The sequence below is a fragment of the Trichogramma pretiosum genome, unplaced genomic scaffold (assembly GCF_000599845.2).
Source record: "Trichogramma pretiosum strain Unisexual culture from Peru unplaced genomic scaffold, Tpre_2.0 scaffold13, whole genome shotgun sequence".
In the NCBI taxonomy this organism is placed as follows: domain Eukaryota; kingdom Metazoa; phylum Arthropoda; class Insecta; order Hymenoptera; family Trichogrammatidae; genus Trichogramma; species Trichogramma pretiosum.
The window spans coordinates 840,519-860,233 of NW_019641606.1; the positions used below are offsets into that span (position 1 = coordinate 840,519).

At 41.9% G+C, this 19,715-nt stretch overlaps 1 protein-coding gene across 2 annotated transcripts in view; it reads right to left on the reverse strand.

Moving 5' to 3' along the window:
• The window catches only part of LOC106652015 (fat-like cadherin-related tumor suppressor homolog), a 173,784-nt gene that overhangs the window by 24,353 nt on the left and 129,716 nt on the right, over positions 1-19,715 (reverse strand). For both annotated transcript variants that reach the window (XM_023458414.1, XM_023458413.1), the window contains exons 4-6: positions 8,024-8,130; positions 7,333-7,537; positions 5,979-6,040 (exon numbers count right to left, since the gene is read on the reverse strand). In XM_023458414.1, coding sequence (XP_023314182.1) covers positions 5,979-6,040; positions 7,333-7,537; positions 8,024-8,130 — 374 coding nt within the window. The remainder of the gene's footprint in view (positions 1-5,978; positions 6,041-7,332; positions 7,538-8,023; positions 8,131-19,715) is intronic.

Genomic DNA, 19,715 nt, shown 5'->3' on the forward strand with positions numbered 1-19,715 from the left:
TGTATATATTTGTATACACAGCGTTGAGAAGAAAGAAGAAGAGGAAGAGAGACGGCGTTATTAATCGCGCTTTATTTTTTACCATCAGCTCGCTCGCGAAGGCTCCACCTCGAGAGAGCTTCTTTTCTCAAATGGTATAAGGTTTTTCATAACTCTCGCCCAGAGGTGTAAGCAAGGATAGCACCAAATGAGCTTTCCTCGGCTGCTGCTGCCGCTGCTGCTGTTGTAGCAGTAGTATGAGTAAGAAAACAGTTGAAAATCCGCTCCGACTTTGTCCAACGATAATATATATGTCGACCGTACTAATGTATACTGATTAATACATTTCACTTGGAGAGCTGAGAGAGAGATTTTTTGCTTCGTTATCCCAGCTTGAATTCACGTACTTCGGAGCCAAAAAAAAGGAAAATAATCCAGCGAATTTTTCTAATCTCACGATTTTTTACAGATAAATGTTGGGATAACAGCGAGCGATTACTTTTTTTTTGTAGAAAGAGATGAGTTAGCATGATGAACGAGAAAAATAGCAAGTAGCCGAATCTTTTTGCCTTTACTGACGCTAAACCTTACTAATAATATTTAAGTAATTTAGCTATGTTACTTATAAATTTTCAAGCGAGTATCAAATTGTAATTTATAAAAGAAGATTTTTTCTAATGAAATAAAGTATCGTGATAATGAGGCTCATCTACATTCATTAGTGTCAAATCGTAATAATTTTTTGTACGTACAAGCTCACTCTCGGAACGTTTCATGCACCGTACAATCATTTCATTAATTCATTATATTTTCGAAATTATACTGATGGAAAAACTGAACTGTATAAGTTACTGTTCATTAAACGCGAGATACAAATGTTAATTTCGTCAAAAAACTTAGTTTTGCCTTGTTTACATTGACTAGGTCGGAGCATGAGTTGTATTATTAAATTGCTATCCAGCTCGATGTGTAAAATTATCGCAGAGAGTTTTATTGTCAACGTATTTTCAAGTGTGAAAGATTGAAGCAAGCAGTTTATTCAATGTTGCCGTTAGGTAATTTTTACATCAGGAGAATGTAAGTATACATAAATATTACACCATTGTATTTTGTTTCATTTCAGAATAAAACAAGAACATTATGATGATTCGTTTACGGAAAATGGCAGTGCTAAGTGGTAGCATTCACACGTGTGAAACGTGTAAAAAAACACATAAAAACAAACATAAATTGGAAAACACACATCGATTCGTTTCATAATGGTATCAGATATAAATGCAATACATGTAAAAAGAAATTCACAAAAAAGAGTTATCTAAAATTTCACATTGATGCGATGCACAATGGTATCAGACATAAATGCGATAGATGTGAAGAGAAATTCACAACAAAGAATTATCTGAAACTTCACATTGATGTAATGCACAATGGTATCAGATATAAATGCGATATACATGAAAAGATATTCACAAACAAGGATTAATTGAAATATCACATTGATGCGACGCACAATGGTACCACTCATGCACGTGAGACGTGTGGAAAGAAGTTCACGTTGAAGAGTACTCTCAGAAAGCACATCTAGATACATGCAGGTATCAAATATTCATGTGGTAATTGCGAAAAATCATTTACACAAAAAATTAATCTCAAAACTCACATCGAGTCGGTACATAGTAAAATCACTTATGCATGTAATATTTGCGAAACGATGTACACACGGAAGTATAATCTAAAAGCCCACGTAAATTCGGTGCATCACTCTCGTATAAAAACTTAATAAATTTGTGAAATTACTTGTTCAGAAATTGAAGGACCTCATGATATTATTATAAAGAAAATTTTTAGCTTGATTTTCAGAATATTATTTAATTTTGTAGAATACTTTTTAAGGTTTTAAAAAAATGAATAAATTTTCGGCGGAAAATGAAGCAAATTTTTAATTGTCGACTTATTAAATGCTAAATCCCTTGAGTTCATTTTGTGACTCCCTCACGGAAACTGACCGCTTCAAAACTGCTTTGGCAATTCAGTTTATCACTTTTTTTTTTAAATTCATTGAAAATATCTTGAAAATTTCAATCTATCATTTGTATATCTATTCAACGATTTGCTGCTGCTCGTGCAAATATGAAATACACACGAAAAGCTGAATAGAGCCTCGAAAAATAATACTTTCCGATGTCGATCGCGGAGGGGTTTGCCAGAGGAAAACAAGAAGCAAAGATACCTGCAGCAATAGAGGAAAAAATCAGCCGAGCGAACGCAAGTATAAATGCAAACTGGTCAAAATTGAGCTCTCTTATTTTCGAAGCTATACATAATATCAACGCGCTATGTACATACCTGTAAAAGTGAGAAAGAAGCGAGAAACAAAAAATACAAAATGAAACAAAATCGTACATGCAGATTTTTGTATCCTTGCAGAAAAACTATCATACAACACGAATGTGTTTTGCGAGCTGCGATGAGTGTGTATCGCGCAAAAAAATTTCCCTCGAAACAAACATTTTTTAGTGAATAAAAATTTTTCGTTTCCCTTTTTTACGCTTTACGCTACCAATTTTTACGCTTCTCGAAACTGCACCACCACAGACAAAATCACGCCAAGTAGTTATACATATAATACAAGAATCTTTAGAGCAGTTTTCGTCGTCTTCGTCGTCGTCGTCGTCGTCGTCAGTCCTCTCGTGAGCCGCGTTGAAAAGTCTTTCTTGAGTACCTGTCGCCTTATCTGCCACGTGGACGAGTTTCCGAATTCAATTAATTTGACCTGTACATACATACGGCGACGACTAGGACGGCGACGAGGGAGCGAGCGCGAGAGTGAGAAAGACAAGCTATATAGTTAAATGGGACAAGAGAAAGCTTAGAGAGAACCGCAAAGCTTCCGAAGTGGGTTATACCAGACCAAGAGCAAGTGCGCGCCACACGTCTTGAATTTTCGAGCCCAAGTAGAGCGAGAGCGAGCGAGATCTGGGAAGGAAAGACAGTTAGGTGCATGCGGTCACAGGAGGAGATTGCTTGTATTCTATGTATAGGTAGAAGTAAGATTGCCACCTTTCCTCCCATTGAACGGCACCCTTCAAGTGGCTCTATCAAATGTTTTTCTTTTTTTCTTCTTGACAACCTTTTGTTCGCGTGCGTACACGTGTATTTCGTGGGGGCAAGAAAACTTCATTACTATCGCCCAGCAGCGGCACACGTCTTGCGTTAATCTTTTTTAAGTAATGGATTGTTCGCGCGAGCTTTATGGGGAGTAATTTTTCCTTTTCAACGTCTGGATAATAATGCTCTGCTACTGCGGACTTACTTGACAAATAATTTTTAAACGTTTTTTCTTTCTAATTATATATAATCCTCGACGCTAGAGGAGTACTTGAAGCTAAAGACAGACAGAGAGAGGCGAATTCATTTAACTACGTTAAAAAGACAAACAAACCCTGGTCTATGTGTGTATATAAATGACTTTGAGACGGGGGCAAGTTTAACTGCTCGTATAGATGGCCTCAAAATCCCCGCGCACAGCCTTTTCTGCTAACGAGATTTCGCCGTCGACGGACTATATATGACTCGTGTATGTATTTATGGTCACGTGTAGTACAGTGCATGTATACTACAGCTGGAAAACAACAACTTCAACTACAGCAGCAACAGCAACAACAACAACAAGAGAAATAACAAGAACAATAGTAAAAGGCGGATTGAAGTTTCATATAATCTGCACGAACGTATATAGCCTAGCCGTGGTGTAGTCTCTTCTCTTTTCTGTTTCTATATAACTTTGACCTACAGACACGAGCCGAGCTCGAGCTTTAAAATTGTCGATTATTATTTTGTTTATGTCAGAAAAGCCGCAGCTATGGATCTCGATAAAATTCAAATTTTTCTCCCTTTTTACCGGCTGCTTTATCTTCGCCAAAGCTTCTTCTTTTTCTTCTTCGGCTCGACTATTTTCCGTTTATATATAATACCAACCCACACACGCACATAATATATGTGTAAACTCAAAAACGCATGCACATTTCGCGTGTATACATGTATACGGAAGGCTGAATAAATTTTCATTCAACGTACGTGGCGGCGGCGGCAACGGCGGGCTGTATTCACGTACACATAAACGGGCAAAAGGTTTACGATTGAAAAGGGCCAAAGCTCTTCGATATTTCTGCATCGGAAAAAATATGCTGCTGTGTGCCGCTCGCGCCACGAAGAATCTAAAACCGGTGGATGTAATGCGGCGGTGGTTTATACACACAGGAGAGGAAATCATGCTTTGAATTCTTCACCGATTTATCTATTGAAAAAAAACTAAGAACTGTATGTGTATGAAAAGCAGCGAGACAGCATTTACTTTTCAATCAGATGAATATGCGAATTTTCTCTTTTTTTTTTTGAATGAATGAATTAGTAATTTCCATGAAAAAACATTTTGTATGGATGTAATTCAATTCAGTAGAAAAACGGTGCATATCTCATTTTTCCACGTTGAATTGTCATGTAACCGATTGAAAAATGTACCTCGATATATAATTATTGCATGCATATCTGAAAGTGGTCATTTAGCAGTTGAAAGGCCAGTCAATCACAGGATAAACTACTCTCGTATTCAAATGGAATTCGGAACAGTTTCGATTCGCGCATTGACGGGCGGTTCAATTTCATTTTGAAACGCGATCTGTGCCGAGACTCGGCGTGCACACGCACGTGAGAGAGAAAACAAAAAACGAGGTGTTCTTTTCCATGCCTCGTACGAACAAGTTTGCGAGGCGAAAATCTAATTATATATAAGAGAGAGACTACCGGGGAAAACCGGGGGGTTGTCCCAAGGGAGGATCCCTTCTCGTGCGCGCGATCTAGTTGCTGCTGTTGCTGTTGCTTCTGCTGCTGCTGCAGTTGCTCATTGTATTTTTCAATTTCTATATATGAACTCCGGAGAGAGACTAACCTACTAATACAATTCTTTTCTTTTCTCTTTCTCTCTCGCTCTCGACGTTTCGAAAAGAATGTTGCTTTGTATGAAAAGCCGTTACTGTTTTTTTTATTTTATTCACTTTCTTTTTTAAACAAAAACTACTCGGAGAGAGAGAGAGAGAGAGAGAGAGAGAGGAAGTCAAGGCAAGAGTTGTGTTGCTCGGAGAGCAACGTTTTTTTTTCAAAATATCTCGAAGCTATCTTGACTGCGATTCACATTGTTATACCTTTCCCGTTTCTTACATTACTGCACTTCTCCTTTTTTTACGCGGGATGCATTAAAAAATATTGCTGCAAAATTTTCGCAAGGAAAAATATTACCCGTCAGTTTATTCCCTTTATTTTCAATGATGCTTCCGCGGTTGCATTTGCACTCCAGCATTTTTCTTTTCATATAAGTACAAAAAATGAAAAAATGAAAAATTGTAAATCATAACTTATTTACCGATCTGATTTTTTTGATTACTCGGAGAAAGAAGGGTAGAAGCAATGCATGTTTTATTACCCCGAGGTATATTCGATCTTATGTTACGTAACTTTCAAGCGCCAACCAAGCATAGAGAGGAAAAGAGAGGATCGCTCCATTTCTAATTTCAAAAACTTTATGGATATAACGCAGTTATATAGTCGGCACAAGATCGTATTAAACTCAAAATATACATTGGATATTACCACTACTCGACAAAATATTCAAAACCAAAAGTGTCCGATGTAATATGTACACTATAAAGCTCGATAAGGGTATAAAGAAAGGAAATTAATGAAGTTCGAGACTGCGCAAAAATTTCCCAAAAATACACACACATGGGGGTCTCCGCTGCTTATACTACTGCTGCTGCTTCGGCGATACGATTACCTCCCGAGGGCTGCCTGAAAATCCGTGTTTATACACGAGCTCTTGTATACCACATTAAACGCTCGCCTTCGCCTTTTTTCCTGCGGTGTATCCTTTTTTTTCTTTTATCCTCAAAATATTCTCTTAATAGTAGATATAGTATAGTATATAGTAGTAGCAGTCGACTTACCTCGAGTATGTGCTCGGCTTGATTTTCCCGATCCAGCTTACGGCCACTGGTCGTTATTAAACCTGCGAACGAAAATTACGAAAAATTGGTTAAAACGATTTCGTGTATACACTAAGGGAGAATATCAGAGAGAGAGAAAGAGAGTATGATATGTATACCCCGAGGATTATTATGTTATGTGAGTGTATATAAATTTATGTGCCGGTTTGAGAGAGCGCAGCACCGTAATTTTAATCGAATTTGCGCACACGCGAGGCGAGAGGAGGCGAAACGTCTCTGCAAGAAAAAAAAAGGAATATAACCCGATTTCGTATCGAAAGCAAGCGCACAAAATACACGTGGAGATTTCTCTCGTATTATTGGAGCGAAAAGAGAGTAAATCGTAGAAGAAGAGTCGCTCTCTGTGTGTGTGTGTATGTTCACGCACAGTTGTCAGTCGGAAAATGACAATTTTCCGTATGGCTTCTTCTCGACTGCTACTGTGTGTGCTGTACAACAGTCGTTGATGGTGGCGGCCCGTGCAAACAACCGCGCGTCACCGCGCCCCAAGTTCTAATCGCGTTAGTTGGAAATAAAGCTCGGCACTGTGTGCTACACTCGTGTACACCTATATAGGTATATATGATTCGCAAAGCTTTTTCCTCGTGCTTGTGTATATACACCTGTAGTACGACGGGGGGAGTTAAATTTTGTCAAAAACATTTCAGTCGCCGCCCGTCTCTTCGAGCGAATTTTACACTGCTTCATTATATACTACTGCGCTTGCATGCCGCGGGATGGCCGAGTTATAACGAATGCGTCGCGTCTTTTTTTTTGTTTTTGTTTTTGTCGTCGTCGTCGTATTATGCATTGGAATTAGGCAACGCTAATCAAAATACTCCGCTCGTCGCGTATATGATGATAAGGAATCTCCGAATGAAAAATAGCGGCCATGCGACTCTGTGATTAAATACTACTACAAAAAAAAAGGGAAGACTGAATGTCACGGGGTAATTATTCACCGTTAAAATTTTTCAGACACAACGAGTGTATGTATACGGTACAGGTATACAAAAAAAAGGCGCAGAAAAAGGGGAACAAAACTTCCTTTTTTTTTCGTTATTTTTAAGCAAGTGCACCGCGCGCCAGGTCGGTGGCCACCAAAATTATGCCTCATAATGGCCTTTTCCCAAAGTGCTCGCGTGCATAATAGCTTCGCCGTAAATAGGTAAGCAAAAGCCGCTCTTAAATAGTCGCTACCGCGCCGAACCGACCTACATTCGACAGAAAAAAAGTTGAAACAGGTAGGAATTTTCGCGGAATCGATGAAAAAAAAAAAAAGGAAGAAAAAAATTATAATAACACATGTACTCACCACTCGTGGAATTGATGAGGAAGTAACCCTCGGCGTTGCCGCTGCTGATGGAGAAGGTGAACTGCTGCGGGGTCACGTCGCGGTCGAAGGCCCGTATTTGCACGACGCTCACGCCGGCTGGCGAATTTTCCAAAACCGACGGGTAATAAACCGGCAGTTCCGTCAAAGGCGTGTTGTCGTTCTCGTCCAAAACTTCCACGTATACCTGCGGCATCAGCGACGTGTGTGAGTATAGTAGTTCAGGGTAATTAGGGAAAATATTCATTTGTGCGAATTAGTTTTCGTAATTGCTGCGTCGACGTGCGATCGCGCAAGCGTCGATTATAATTAAAACAAGCATCGCGCGTGGCGTTTATTCACGAGCGAAAAATGAAATTATTTTTATATATTACTCCCGCGTAGTAGTACTTGTAAAAATATGAATTTTATAATTTTTCATATAATGAGCGCGAAAAATGTAGCGTGTGTAGCGAAAAAAAGCGCATAATTCGTTACAGCAGCATCGTGCACAAGTTCGAGCTGCGCTTCGAGCGCTAAACTATAAAGTTACGGTGTGCAGTGAAGTACGCGCGCGCTGTCGATTTTTACGCGTATAAATTTTTTTTAAAATTACGATGAAAACTAAATGCGATGAGTTAAGAGGCGCGCGCAAGTAAGGGGGTGGTGCTTTTTTGTGTGTGTCATGATTTACCTGCAATTTCGAGCTGAGCGGAACGACGCCGTGATCCTGGGCGTAAACCGTTAGCCAATATCCATTTTTGGTCTCCACGTCGAGCACGGCTTTAGTTTTGATATTTCCTGCAACACACAAAATATAACGAACATTACAGCAATTACTTTTTCTTTTAATAAACATTCATTTATACGAATGCGCGCAAAAGTATTTATGCACATTTATATAACGTTAATTTTGCTCGAATAAATTGTTGACTCGCAGTTTTGATGCGTACCTACGCGCGAACTCAAAAGAAAATTATGTTATTGCGCGCGCGAGTTAACTTTTTTTTTCTCTCTCTCTCTCTCTCTTACGCATATATACTTGCAAATATGTTTAAATCGTTGAAAAAGTTAAGCTTCACCCAGCACGTATGCGTGCTTGTAATAAGAGCACACGCAGACATAGTAATGGGAGAAAGAGGCAAAAAATAATTCACAAGTTCCACTAATGTTGTGAAAAAACTAAGTCCACGGGAGCAATTTTTCTACACGACTCTCCATAGAAACAAGTGTGTTTGTATTAATTCGGGCAAAGGTCAACTGATACATAATATTATCCCTCGTAGAATTTACGAAAATCCTTCGGAGCTTACAACTGCTGTATAAAAAGTCGTTAGAGCCGAGAGAGAGGTCAAGCGCTTTTTTCTATCTGTAGGGCCGGCGCGTCTAGCCCGATGTTCTACACACACACACACACACACACACACACACACACACACACATAAGCATGCGAGCTGCTGAAAAATTAGCTGCAACAAAGCGAAAATCGTCGTCCTCTTATCGAAAAAAATATCCCTTAATCCCTCTTCTGTTCGCACGTATGTGTGTGCATTATACACACGTTCGCGTTCGTATATAGAAAATCTCGTCCTCCTTCTCCACCGCCGCCAGAAGCACACAAGCACAAGCTTGAGAAAGCACATTTCCGAGAGATAGAGAGAGAATTTTTCGGATTTTTCCTCTACTTATGTGGCCTATAGCAGCGGCGGCGGCCGCAGCTCCACACAACATGCACCCCGTGAAAAGAGGTACGTAAAGAAGATTCGGGAGACTCGAGGACGATAAGATTGCTTAGCGCAGCGTTAGGGCGAAACCTGCATGGCTGTGTGCGAGGCTGCTGGTTATATAGGATTGGCGGCAGCCTAGAGCAGCAGCCTCGGCGCGCGGCGCAGTGTGGGCTGGAGGAGACTCTTCCTCTTCTTCTCTTTCTCGACTATAACACGACCAGGGCGGATCCTTCTATATAGATGTGCTGCTGCTGCTGCTGCCTCATGTAAGAGTCTTATGTATAGCATCGTCTGGCGCGTTCGCTCGTTCGGTTCGGGGGGGTATGAGTCAAGCACTTAGCTGCCGAATTCTGCAGCTCGAGGGAAGAGAAGAGAGAGAATAGCCTCTCTCTTACCTCCGAGCGACTACTTAGACTTTATACTCCGTATACGTACATACTCGGTTGGCTATATATATATAGCACGTTTTTGAATACATATAGTGTATAGTATGCATGGAGAATGATTAGTTTGAAGCTTGAGTTCGCCCGTGTAGTACGCGTGGCTATTGATTAGTTAAATTTTCACTGCGAATTTCCCAATTTATACATGCGCGCGCGGTGTGTATGTATTATATTAATCGAACACATCCTTCGCGGTTTGCTCTCGACGTATTCAAGATCCTTAAATTCTGATCAAAATTTAACATCTATATTTATATCCAACCGAGGGGTGGGTGAGCTTGCAGCCGAGCTTGCAAACGCTTTGTTACATAGCGTCCACTGCTGCTGCTGCTGGCCACAGAGTAATTGTGATTATGTAACGCCTAGTTTAATGAAAAAATTCTTTACGGCCTAGGGCTGCTGGTTGACCAGCTAGCTAGCCAGCTAGTATGCGCGCGTACTGCACTTTTTCAGCCGTGAAACAGAGAGCAGAACAAAAAAAAAAAAAAATAGATTCTCGTTGCGTAGTATGAAAAAAAAAGGAACGTACGCGCGCGGGCTCGAGCGCTTAAACGATGCACCGTCGCCGCGTGCGGCAGCGAGGAAAAAAGCTCTGTATCAAAAGTTGGTGGAGCTAATAAAGCTAGAGGCAAAGTTTTATAATACAAAAGCTTGGGTCCGCCTAGCACGCGTATAGTTTTAACTGTTGCGTTAACTATTCCGTAATGATATTACCGGACCTCACTTTGTCTGCTGCTTCTGCTGTATTTGTGAGTGTTCCATTCTTGTTATATGCGCGCGCCTTAATAATTTTTCCACAAACTATTAATGTATAAGCTGTTCTTTTATAGCCTTTTGCAAAATTAAAATGTGTACAGCGAGAGAGAGAGAGAGAGAGGGAGAGGGGGTCGAAAAATTAAGTGATCAAACAACACGATAAACAGGGCACAGCACACGACGACGATGCCGCCGCCGCGTGGCATCGTAATTATTCATATCGAGTTTTGCGTCGAGAGAGAAGAACGTTGCGTTGCGTGGCGCACGCAGAGCACCGAACGCGCAGCGTGTATGTGTGTACGCGAACTTTTTATAAATATATAATGTCTTCCTGCGGCGCAATTTTGGTCCCGACGTGCGCGACACGCAAAAATGTTTTCACTCTTTATCATTTATAATTCAATGGACGTATAATAATCACAACAACTATATAAAGCGTTTTATATATCAGGGGGTGAGTTGAAATATGTGAAAATGAGATTCAAAGCAATCAATCTGGCTTTTTGGCATATCTCATAGATGGAATTCAGTTTTTTAGTCGAATTTATAGAAAATCTTCATGAGTGCACATTTCTATGATATTATCACTGCTACATCAAACGAATTCGCCGAAAATTCAAATATTCTCTATCAAGTTTCGAGCTCTTTTCAATTTCATCGACTCATTGAATCACTGCAGCTTTCACAACGCACGTGTCATTTTAGCAGGGATTTTCCGTACGACAAAAAAAACCCAACACGTGCGATTAGTGTCTTGATCGAGATTCTAATTTGGTAGCTGCTCCCCCGACTCATTTCGGGATAAAACGACGACATAGAGCCCCAATATAGCTGCTGCCGCCGCCGCTGCTGCTGCTGCGTTGGTCATTTGTTCGTAGAATATGGAATTAAATCCTGCGACCCGGTACAGCAGCTAACAGCAGCTATAGTGCTGGAAATTGAGCGAAATCTTTTCATACTCGCGCCGCGTATAATATATTATAGCCTTCCTCTACATTTACCATTATACACGTACGTACGCCTCTGCGCGCGTATTAAAGCCGATATAGCAGCTCTACGCTTAATTTTTCAATTATATATCATACAGGTCCGAGCTCGTGTCAAAGAAACGAGAAGGACTACACGCACGCATAACATAGCGTCGTGTTGTGATATGACTATATATACAAACACAAGCGTCCGAGCGAAATTCGACTGTCAAAGGGAGCCGTGCGTACGTATGCAGCGAGCGGCTTTTTCGCATTATTTAAGCGCGGCGCGGCGTATATGTCAAGGAGAAAATTAAACAAACACACGGACGAGACATATGGTCCACGGCATATTATTTCGCTGGAGCTGGGAAAAATTTTCGACGCATTCCTGTACGATACGTTATGTATATAAAATGAACGCCTACGCGTTAGTACACGCATACAGTGTGCCGGGAGGAGGAACAATAACAAGAAAAACGACGATGAGGAAAAAAAATCGAAGAGGAATTTGTACGATGTAATTCGGCGAGAGAACACGCAATGCAAGGATGCCTCGGCGGCGCGCGGCCAACATCTGTCTGTCGCGCGTTACGATATACGCGGTAACGATCCTCGGGGCTCGTACCTCTAAATATCGCGGTACTAATATGGGTGCAGCGCGAGAATGACGAAACCCCGAGAGAAGAAAAGAAGAGCTGCTGCTGGCATTAGGGGGGATGTTGATGGTGCAGCAGCAGCGGCGGATCCCGAGGAGCCATGAGAAATATTCGAGGAATTTTCGTGTTTATGCAAAAGCACAGATTGAAAGAGAGGCGAGAGAACAGGTGGTGCAGAAATGCCCAGCTATGCAAATCGAAGGCCGGTATTTATCCGCACGCTCGATCGCACGCAGCGATCCGGACGAACTCTGCTGCTCTCTGCTCAAATGTGTAATTGGAGTACATATACCATCGCCGCGTGTATATAGTGTGGGTATCGAGAGGCACACGCGCGGCGGTGTCAATCTGAATTTTCGGCATGTGTGCGTGTCATGCAGCAAAGAATTCGAGCCAATATTCGTGTAGTTTTAATCTGGTATTTACTCCGTCATTCGTACAATTACCCAGATATAACAGTGTTGTGCCCTGCCAATGTATACCTATACCTATATACATATGGCGCGGACCCTACAGGACTGGCCTTTAAAAGTATTATCGTTTTTTATTCGCGCCAAAAGAAGAAGGAGTAAGAAGAAGAAGACGACGACGACGTAAAAGAAGAAAAAGCAGCAGCGGAAAAAGAAGTAGGCGTGTTTGTGTCAGAGAAAAGAAGTAGGTGCGAAATTGGATTTCCGCGGAAAGGGGATGAAACTTGATTAAAGCTTGTACATAGCGCGTGTATGTATGTGTATATGTGTGTCGCGTCCCTATATGGGATTCGATTAGATCGTTCTTTGTTCACGAGGCAGTATATACGAGGCTCCGTGTACGTATATAGTAGAAGATCGGTGCGCGAGGGGCTGTACATCCGCGGAAAAGTGTGCGGTAGGAAATGCATCGTTTCTACGGCTCCGCAGCAATCGATCCTTATCTTTATAGGAAATGACAATGCGGACAAGCCAGTAGTAGTACAGCCGAGGCAGCAGCCATAATATACAGATATATACAGAGCCTCGGAATCAAAGGCCGATACATTGGTTCTTTTGGCTTTGCATCTCGGTCTCTCTCTCTCTCTCTCTTTTCTGCCTCGAGTGATCCAGCGGCGGAGGTAGCAGCTGCTGTTGCGCGGCACAGCCCATTGGGGGAATATATACTTAACGCGTCGCGCGAATTTCGACGGACAAAGCAAAGAGCAGAAAAAAAATCCTTGCAAAAGCCAAGGACTCTCGTACGATGGAGAACTCGAGGCTTCGTATTATAAGCATCAGTCGATACAATGGGGGCGCAACGATCGAAATTATACCTAAAAGAAACGTCGACGACGAAAAAAAACTAGCGTTCGGGGAAAGTTTCCTTTTCATTTCGATCTGGAGCAAGCGATGCGCGTAAGGATGCTGAAATCTCGCCATGCGTTGCAACGAGTGCGTTACATTTTTTCAACGGCGCACTAAAAACTATTTTGCTTATACCTCGCGCACACGCATAGTGGTACATATAGCAGCCAAAAATACAGATACACGCAAATACGTAGATACGTACGGAAACAACGTGCATCGGCGTGTGCGCTGTTGTACATATGGGCGTAAAAATGCGCGCTGCCATGCACCGGCACGTGCGCGCGCGCGACCAAAGTTGCCTATACCCCTGCGTGTTATACGTGTGTTAGTGTGTGTTGTATGCTGTGTCGCCAGCAATTTGAAAATGTGTCAAAAGTTTCGGAGCTACTACTATTATGCAAACGTACGCCGTATATATATCTGTCTTTCTTCTTTTGCACGATGTGCAAAAAATGTGTCGGAACGTACGTATGTACCGATCGTTGCCGCGCGTCGTGTCACCGCGTACACGCTTACAGATAAAAATGAGCTTGCGGTCCAAAGCTCGAACTGTATTCGTTATTCGTAAGGACGATATTTTTTTTGCTTTAATCGTGATTTAAAGTAAAATCATACATCGCAATTATCGTGACCGATACTGGATTCTGTTTGAAGTATTTTTACGTGAACATTGAAAATTAATGTTTCAAAACTGATTTAATTGTTTACTAAAAATGCATGAAAATGCAATCACGTACATGACTTTTATGCAAAAATGTACGAAAAGATTTAATTCCATACTCAAATTAACACATTTTTATTGAAAATCAACGTTTTAAAATTAATCCATTTTTTGTGTTAATTTCTCAAAAAATTAAAAAAAAAATTCAATCAAAATTAAAGCCAGCCTCAATCGCTAGATGTCGAGTACCTGTATATATATTTGTAAATTTACAATTGGCAAAGCCAAAATAATCGTATAAGTCAAGGCACAGTTTTGAATAATATTGAATAATTACAATTCAAAAGTCATAAAATCTAAATCACATACATTCATTTTAAAGCAAAAGTTGATAAATACTACTTAATTTTTAAATCTAATGAATTTTAATGAAAGTGAAGGTCGTCGGAGAAATTACTTATTTTTCGCGTTAATTGTTCAAAAAATTTAAGAAAACTTAGTCACAATTATTGTCAGCCTTCACCACTGGCGAGTATCTTCATCTGTAAATCTGCAAGTGACAAAGTAAAACCAATTCTATAAGTCAAAGCATGGTTTTGTACAATATTTACGCCAAATTGTACTGCATTTATGTTCGAGAAAAAGCCCCCTCCGATTGAAAATCGATATCTTCTTCTTTTTTTTCTTTTATACCATATTATATGTGACATAATCACAGAGCAATATGCATATAAATTTATCGACGCCGGCGCGCGCACAGCTGTGTGTGTATATAAAAGCTGTCAGCGGCAGGTTCGGCCATCGTTGGCAGGACTCCACTCGGCGAGGTTTATATTAAAAGCGCACTCCGGGGGAAAAAGGAGTATCTTCGGAATCTCGCGCGTAAAATGCAACTCGTCGTCGTCGCCGTTGTCATCTTCTCTCGGCTCTCGGTTTAATTTACAGCGCGACATAACCCCCGAACGTTCGCACCGGCTATACAGTAATTAATGATTCGAAGAAGAGGAAATGAATAAATCGTAGCCGTCCCTCCACTCGCGCACCGCCGCCGCCGTTAAATTATTATACGCGAGTGGTTAAAGTCGAACAAGGCGGGGTTGGCGGTGCGCGCGCGATCGTTATACATTTGTATTATACAAGTGTATCGAGGCCCGCGCGCTGTGTATATATACCTGGGGCTGCTCTCTCGTGAATATGTATAGATATTCTCGTGTGCAGTCGCGTATAGTTGTGCATTTTGAAACTTTGGTCATTAATTTAGTCTTACGAGACTCCGCCGCCGTCTCCTTAGCACCGAACTTCAGCGCCAACCCGTGCCGCCACCGTCGCCGTGGCCGCCGCCTGTCTTATTCTAATAGTATCGAAATAAGTTTCAGCCATTACCGTGGGGGTGCTTAATGCATATATATAGTAGAATATACTCCGGCAACGAGACTCGATGCATTGGCTTTTTTATATATTCGAACGAAGGCAAATATTTACACGAGCCGCACGGAGAAGCAGCAGCGGCGGCGGCAGACGAAGAAGTAAAAGAAGAAAGGGATATTTCTTATTTCTTTCGCTCGTTTCATTACTTATTTCCTCTCGTGCACCTTTTCTTTATACCGACCGGTAATACAGGCGCCGCACACTCCTTAGTGTATTGGCTTTTCAACTATACACACTCTCTCTCTCTCCCTCTCTTGCCCAAGACTTGCAGCACAGTGTAGAATGAAGTGAAGGAGAAAAAGCTTCTTTTCCTTCAATTTCTATCTCTGATTGGGATTTTCTTCTCGAAGGAATATTGAATTTATTTGATTTAGCCCAAAGGCCGAGGAACGGATACATAATATAATTCCCAAATGCGTCTATCAATCTGCGCTGCAGCCCGGAGAGTTTTCTGATTTTGCCTTCCCCCCGAAAAAGAACCCAATTGAAATGAAATCAGCCGTGGATGTATTTCTTGTACGGCGGGGATACGCGAGCCATTAAATTTTCAATTATTGGGTCAGGAAAGGTCTATGAATCCGAAAAGGTGAGTCGATGATTGATACGTCGGGTGGCAAGGTATTTTGAATCATTCCTGGTAGAAATGCTCAACATTAATAATAGCTCGATGACCAAAAAGTGACCATTTAATTATTATTAAGATTATGTTTAATACATGCAAAGCATGTTTTAAATGACCTAAAGATTACAATTGTTTAAAAAATATTGAACCAGTTTTCAATCTCTTTGAATATAGGAAGAATATACTTTAAACGTTCATCAGTAGATGGCGCATGCATTTATCTGTAAATCTGCAAGTGGTAAAGTAAAAATAATTGTATAAGTATATCTTGTGATTCTTGTTAAGTATATACGCATATCTTGTTAGATCTACCTTGTTAAGTACCAATATCAAAGTTTCTCCGCTCCGAGGTTTCATTTATTCCTATTGCCCCAAACTGTTTCGTTGGCCCAAAACAAGACATCGAATATAGAGCACTTCTACCAGGAATAACGAATAAGAGTATCGATTATATCCTCGTATAACTTTGGATAATTTTATCAAAGCGACACTTCATTGATTTCCGATCGAGAACGAGAACGTTAATAAAAAAAAAAAAAAAAAACGCATCGCAAAGTCTCGATCTCGACTGCTGCTTCGAATGAACTAAGTGTACGTTGAAACAATCGTATGATTGCAGTCGCTGCGCGTGCTCATAGTTCAGCCGCTAGTATAGTAGCATCTTGAAAGATTTGAGTGTCGGATAAAAATACAGAACTCGACTCATTATCCTGGGAAACGTAGAGTTATAAAAGCGCCTCGAGGACACGACGCGCTTAATAATACCGTGCTTAAACGTGATTTATATCGCTCGAACAATTTACACATTCAATTACGATTCTATTTTAACGTTTATACGGAGCGTTATTTTAACTGCTGCGTGAGAGTAAAGCTTGCGCAATCCGATATCGCTGAAATCTGTAAACCGTTGAAATTAATACAGTGATTTTTAAATCGGTAGCTATATGAAATTCAATTAAAATCTAATATCAATGACCGCGTACGTGATGAAACGTACACGATGATTTAAAACACTGAAATTCCTGATGAGACAATTCAAACGCGCTGCGAAAAAAAAGCCACATTACACCAAAAGACACCTAAGTTGCGGAAATAAAATTTCGCTCGCGTTGATGAGCAGCTTGATAGAGGCGATGGCTCGGACTCGGATAGACCGATGTGATCCTCTATACATGTAGAGGTCACAAGAGACCGCTCACCAACGGCCAGCTCCGCGAGCAGATAAGCTTTCTCAAAGGCATGGACGACGACGCGCTGCGCAGTTACAAAAGTTCGTTTCGCTCGGATGTGTATGTTATATACGCTCGAGCGCCACGCGCGCGGCGCGATACTACAGCTATGATATCCGCGCGCAGCAGCAGCAGAATTTCTCCAGGGGGGTAAGAGCCAGCGAATATTACCAGGCACCTGCGGTTTGCCCTCCTGACGTTTATACTGCACGTCTCTCTGAGAGTCCTATTTCTCTCTCTCTCTCTCTCTCGCTCCTGAAACTCGTGTTTTCCTCTCGATCTCTCTTCTATCTTTCTATGCTCGTCGCCGGCGCCGTAATATATCTATGTACAGCCGAAACGATCCACGTCCTCGTCGTCGGTGCTAATACGCTCGGGCAAATTTCCAGACCCGCAGCAAACGACGAGTTTTTATATATTTCACATGTACCGCACGTACTTTAGCGCAAAAGGAGCTAGCTAGCTGCTGCAGAGAGACCACTTGAGGGAAGCCTGCGCGCGAGTTAACGCAGCAGTAGCCCTATGGCACCTGATTCTCCCCCGAGAGAGAGACGATGCTCGATGCATCAAGTCACTTCTGCAAATTCCCATACAGCATGAGAGGTAGCTACGGGTGTCTGGTATGGCTGGCGGACATCGCAGCATACATTACTATATTGTACATACCTATATCCTTTCAAGCTCGTCTTTGCGTAGAACGACGACGAAGACGAGCTAAAATCTACAAATACACGTATAACACGCGTCGTATAACACTCGGCCGAGGATGTTAGCCCGATGATTGAAAAGCCAAACTTTAAGCTCTGCGTGCGTGTAAGCGGGTGTGCGTCACGGGCGCTGTGTATGCATGGCATACATAAATATACCCGAGTAGGGAGAGAAGTAATCTCGCGGGATTTTCCGACACTATTATCTTAGGCTATCGAGAGTCTCGAGTCGAAGCGCTGCGCAACTGCTAACCAGCCCAAGTATTTTGGTAGTATAAGAAGAGAAGCCGGAACCACTCGGAGAAAGACGAGATAAAGGCTTCAAATCCTTCTTACACAATCTGAATGGTGCACACACAATGCCTGCTGCCTGCTGCCGTTCACTCGGCGCGGCGTAGGTACTCGAATCTTTATTCAAGCGCACTCGGCTGCATAGGCATTCGCCTCGCGCGTAACGTATACAGCGAGCGAGCTTATGTATAGGTATAACTATCGCTCGCCCGTGCCCTTCACTCCTCTCATACCTCACCTCCGCCCCCCCTCGTCGATTATGTATATTTACCGAATAATTCGCGCGTGCGGCGCACAAACGGCAGGGAAGAGAGCTGCAGCAAAGAGAGAGAGAGAGAGAATAGAGATCTGAATTTGCCGAACCTCCGAGGTTAATTTCCCGTTAATCTCGTTGAACAGCGGCAGCAGCAGCAGCAGCATAAGCGCGCGTTAAAATCGCATCAAAACAAATGGAAGTATTCTCGTCGAAAGGCTAAAGTAAATATCGAGTCACGCGAGAGAATTCGTTTTCGTTACGTAAAAAGCTGGCAAAAGAATTTAAGCTTCGCACACCCAGGACTTATTCGACAAGAGCGAGAGATCCCGTAATAACGCCAAGGCGATAACAGGTTGGAGAGAGAAAGAGAATTAGAGAAAGAGAGGAATATTACCAACGAGGGAAGTTCTTGTGTGCGTACGTAACAGCCGTGATTACCGCGTACTTGGTTATATTATATTTTATGAAGTCGGCTTATACATCTCTCTCTCGTAGCCCGCGTTTGATGTTCGCGCGCGCCAAGTTAAATGTCGTGGAACGCCGGGGAAGAGAGAAAACGGGCTGCTGCTGCTGCTCTCCTCTCCATCGTTCGCTACTATACTACCCCCGATTTTATGCGCCGCGATATAGTTCTCGCTCGCTCGAATCAACGTGCCGCCCGCCCGTCACACAATGTGAGCGCGCGCGCGCGTTTAGCCTCTCAATTTATTCATGGTTTTACATGCCCCAGCGCAAATCGTATATTATTTGTAATGGCACCGAGGCTCTGCTGCTGCTACTTGATGTAAAATTATCTCTAAAACCTGTACGAGTAGGACACAAGGGCCGATTTGAAACTAATCGCAGGGGAGTATAGAGTACGTGTCGAACAAACTATTGGAAAATCCTAAAATCAGTTAACATGTATACTGAATCCTTGTTTATTTTTCTCGAAGGTAGCCTGCTCAACCTAATACTGGCCATCCATTTATCTTTTCGCAAAACTAATCGCGTGACCAACTCAGCGGCTATATCCCGAATCCTCGATCATAATATTGATCAGCGACAGCTAGCAAACGTAAACAAACAATCGTCAGCTGCTTACAGCTTACAGCAGAAAATCCTCGGAAACATATCGACGCGATGTAGTAGTAGCAAGCGTCGCAAGCGAAATACTATAATTGCTATTTGCCAACAATGGTAAGTTGCAGTTGTTTCACAGCGAATGATTGCCAATGTAAACTCAACTTCTATCTCTATCTCTATCTCTCTGTCTCTGTCTATCCGCAGCTCTTATCTTCTCTCATAGTCGCGCTTCTCCTCCTCGCAGCAACTACATCC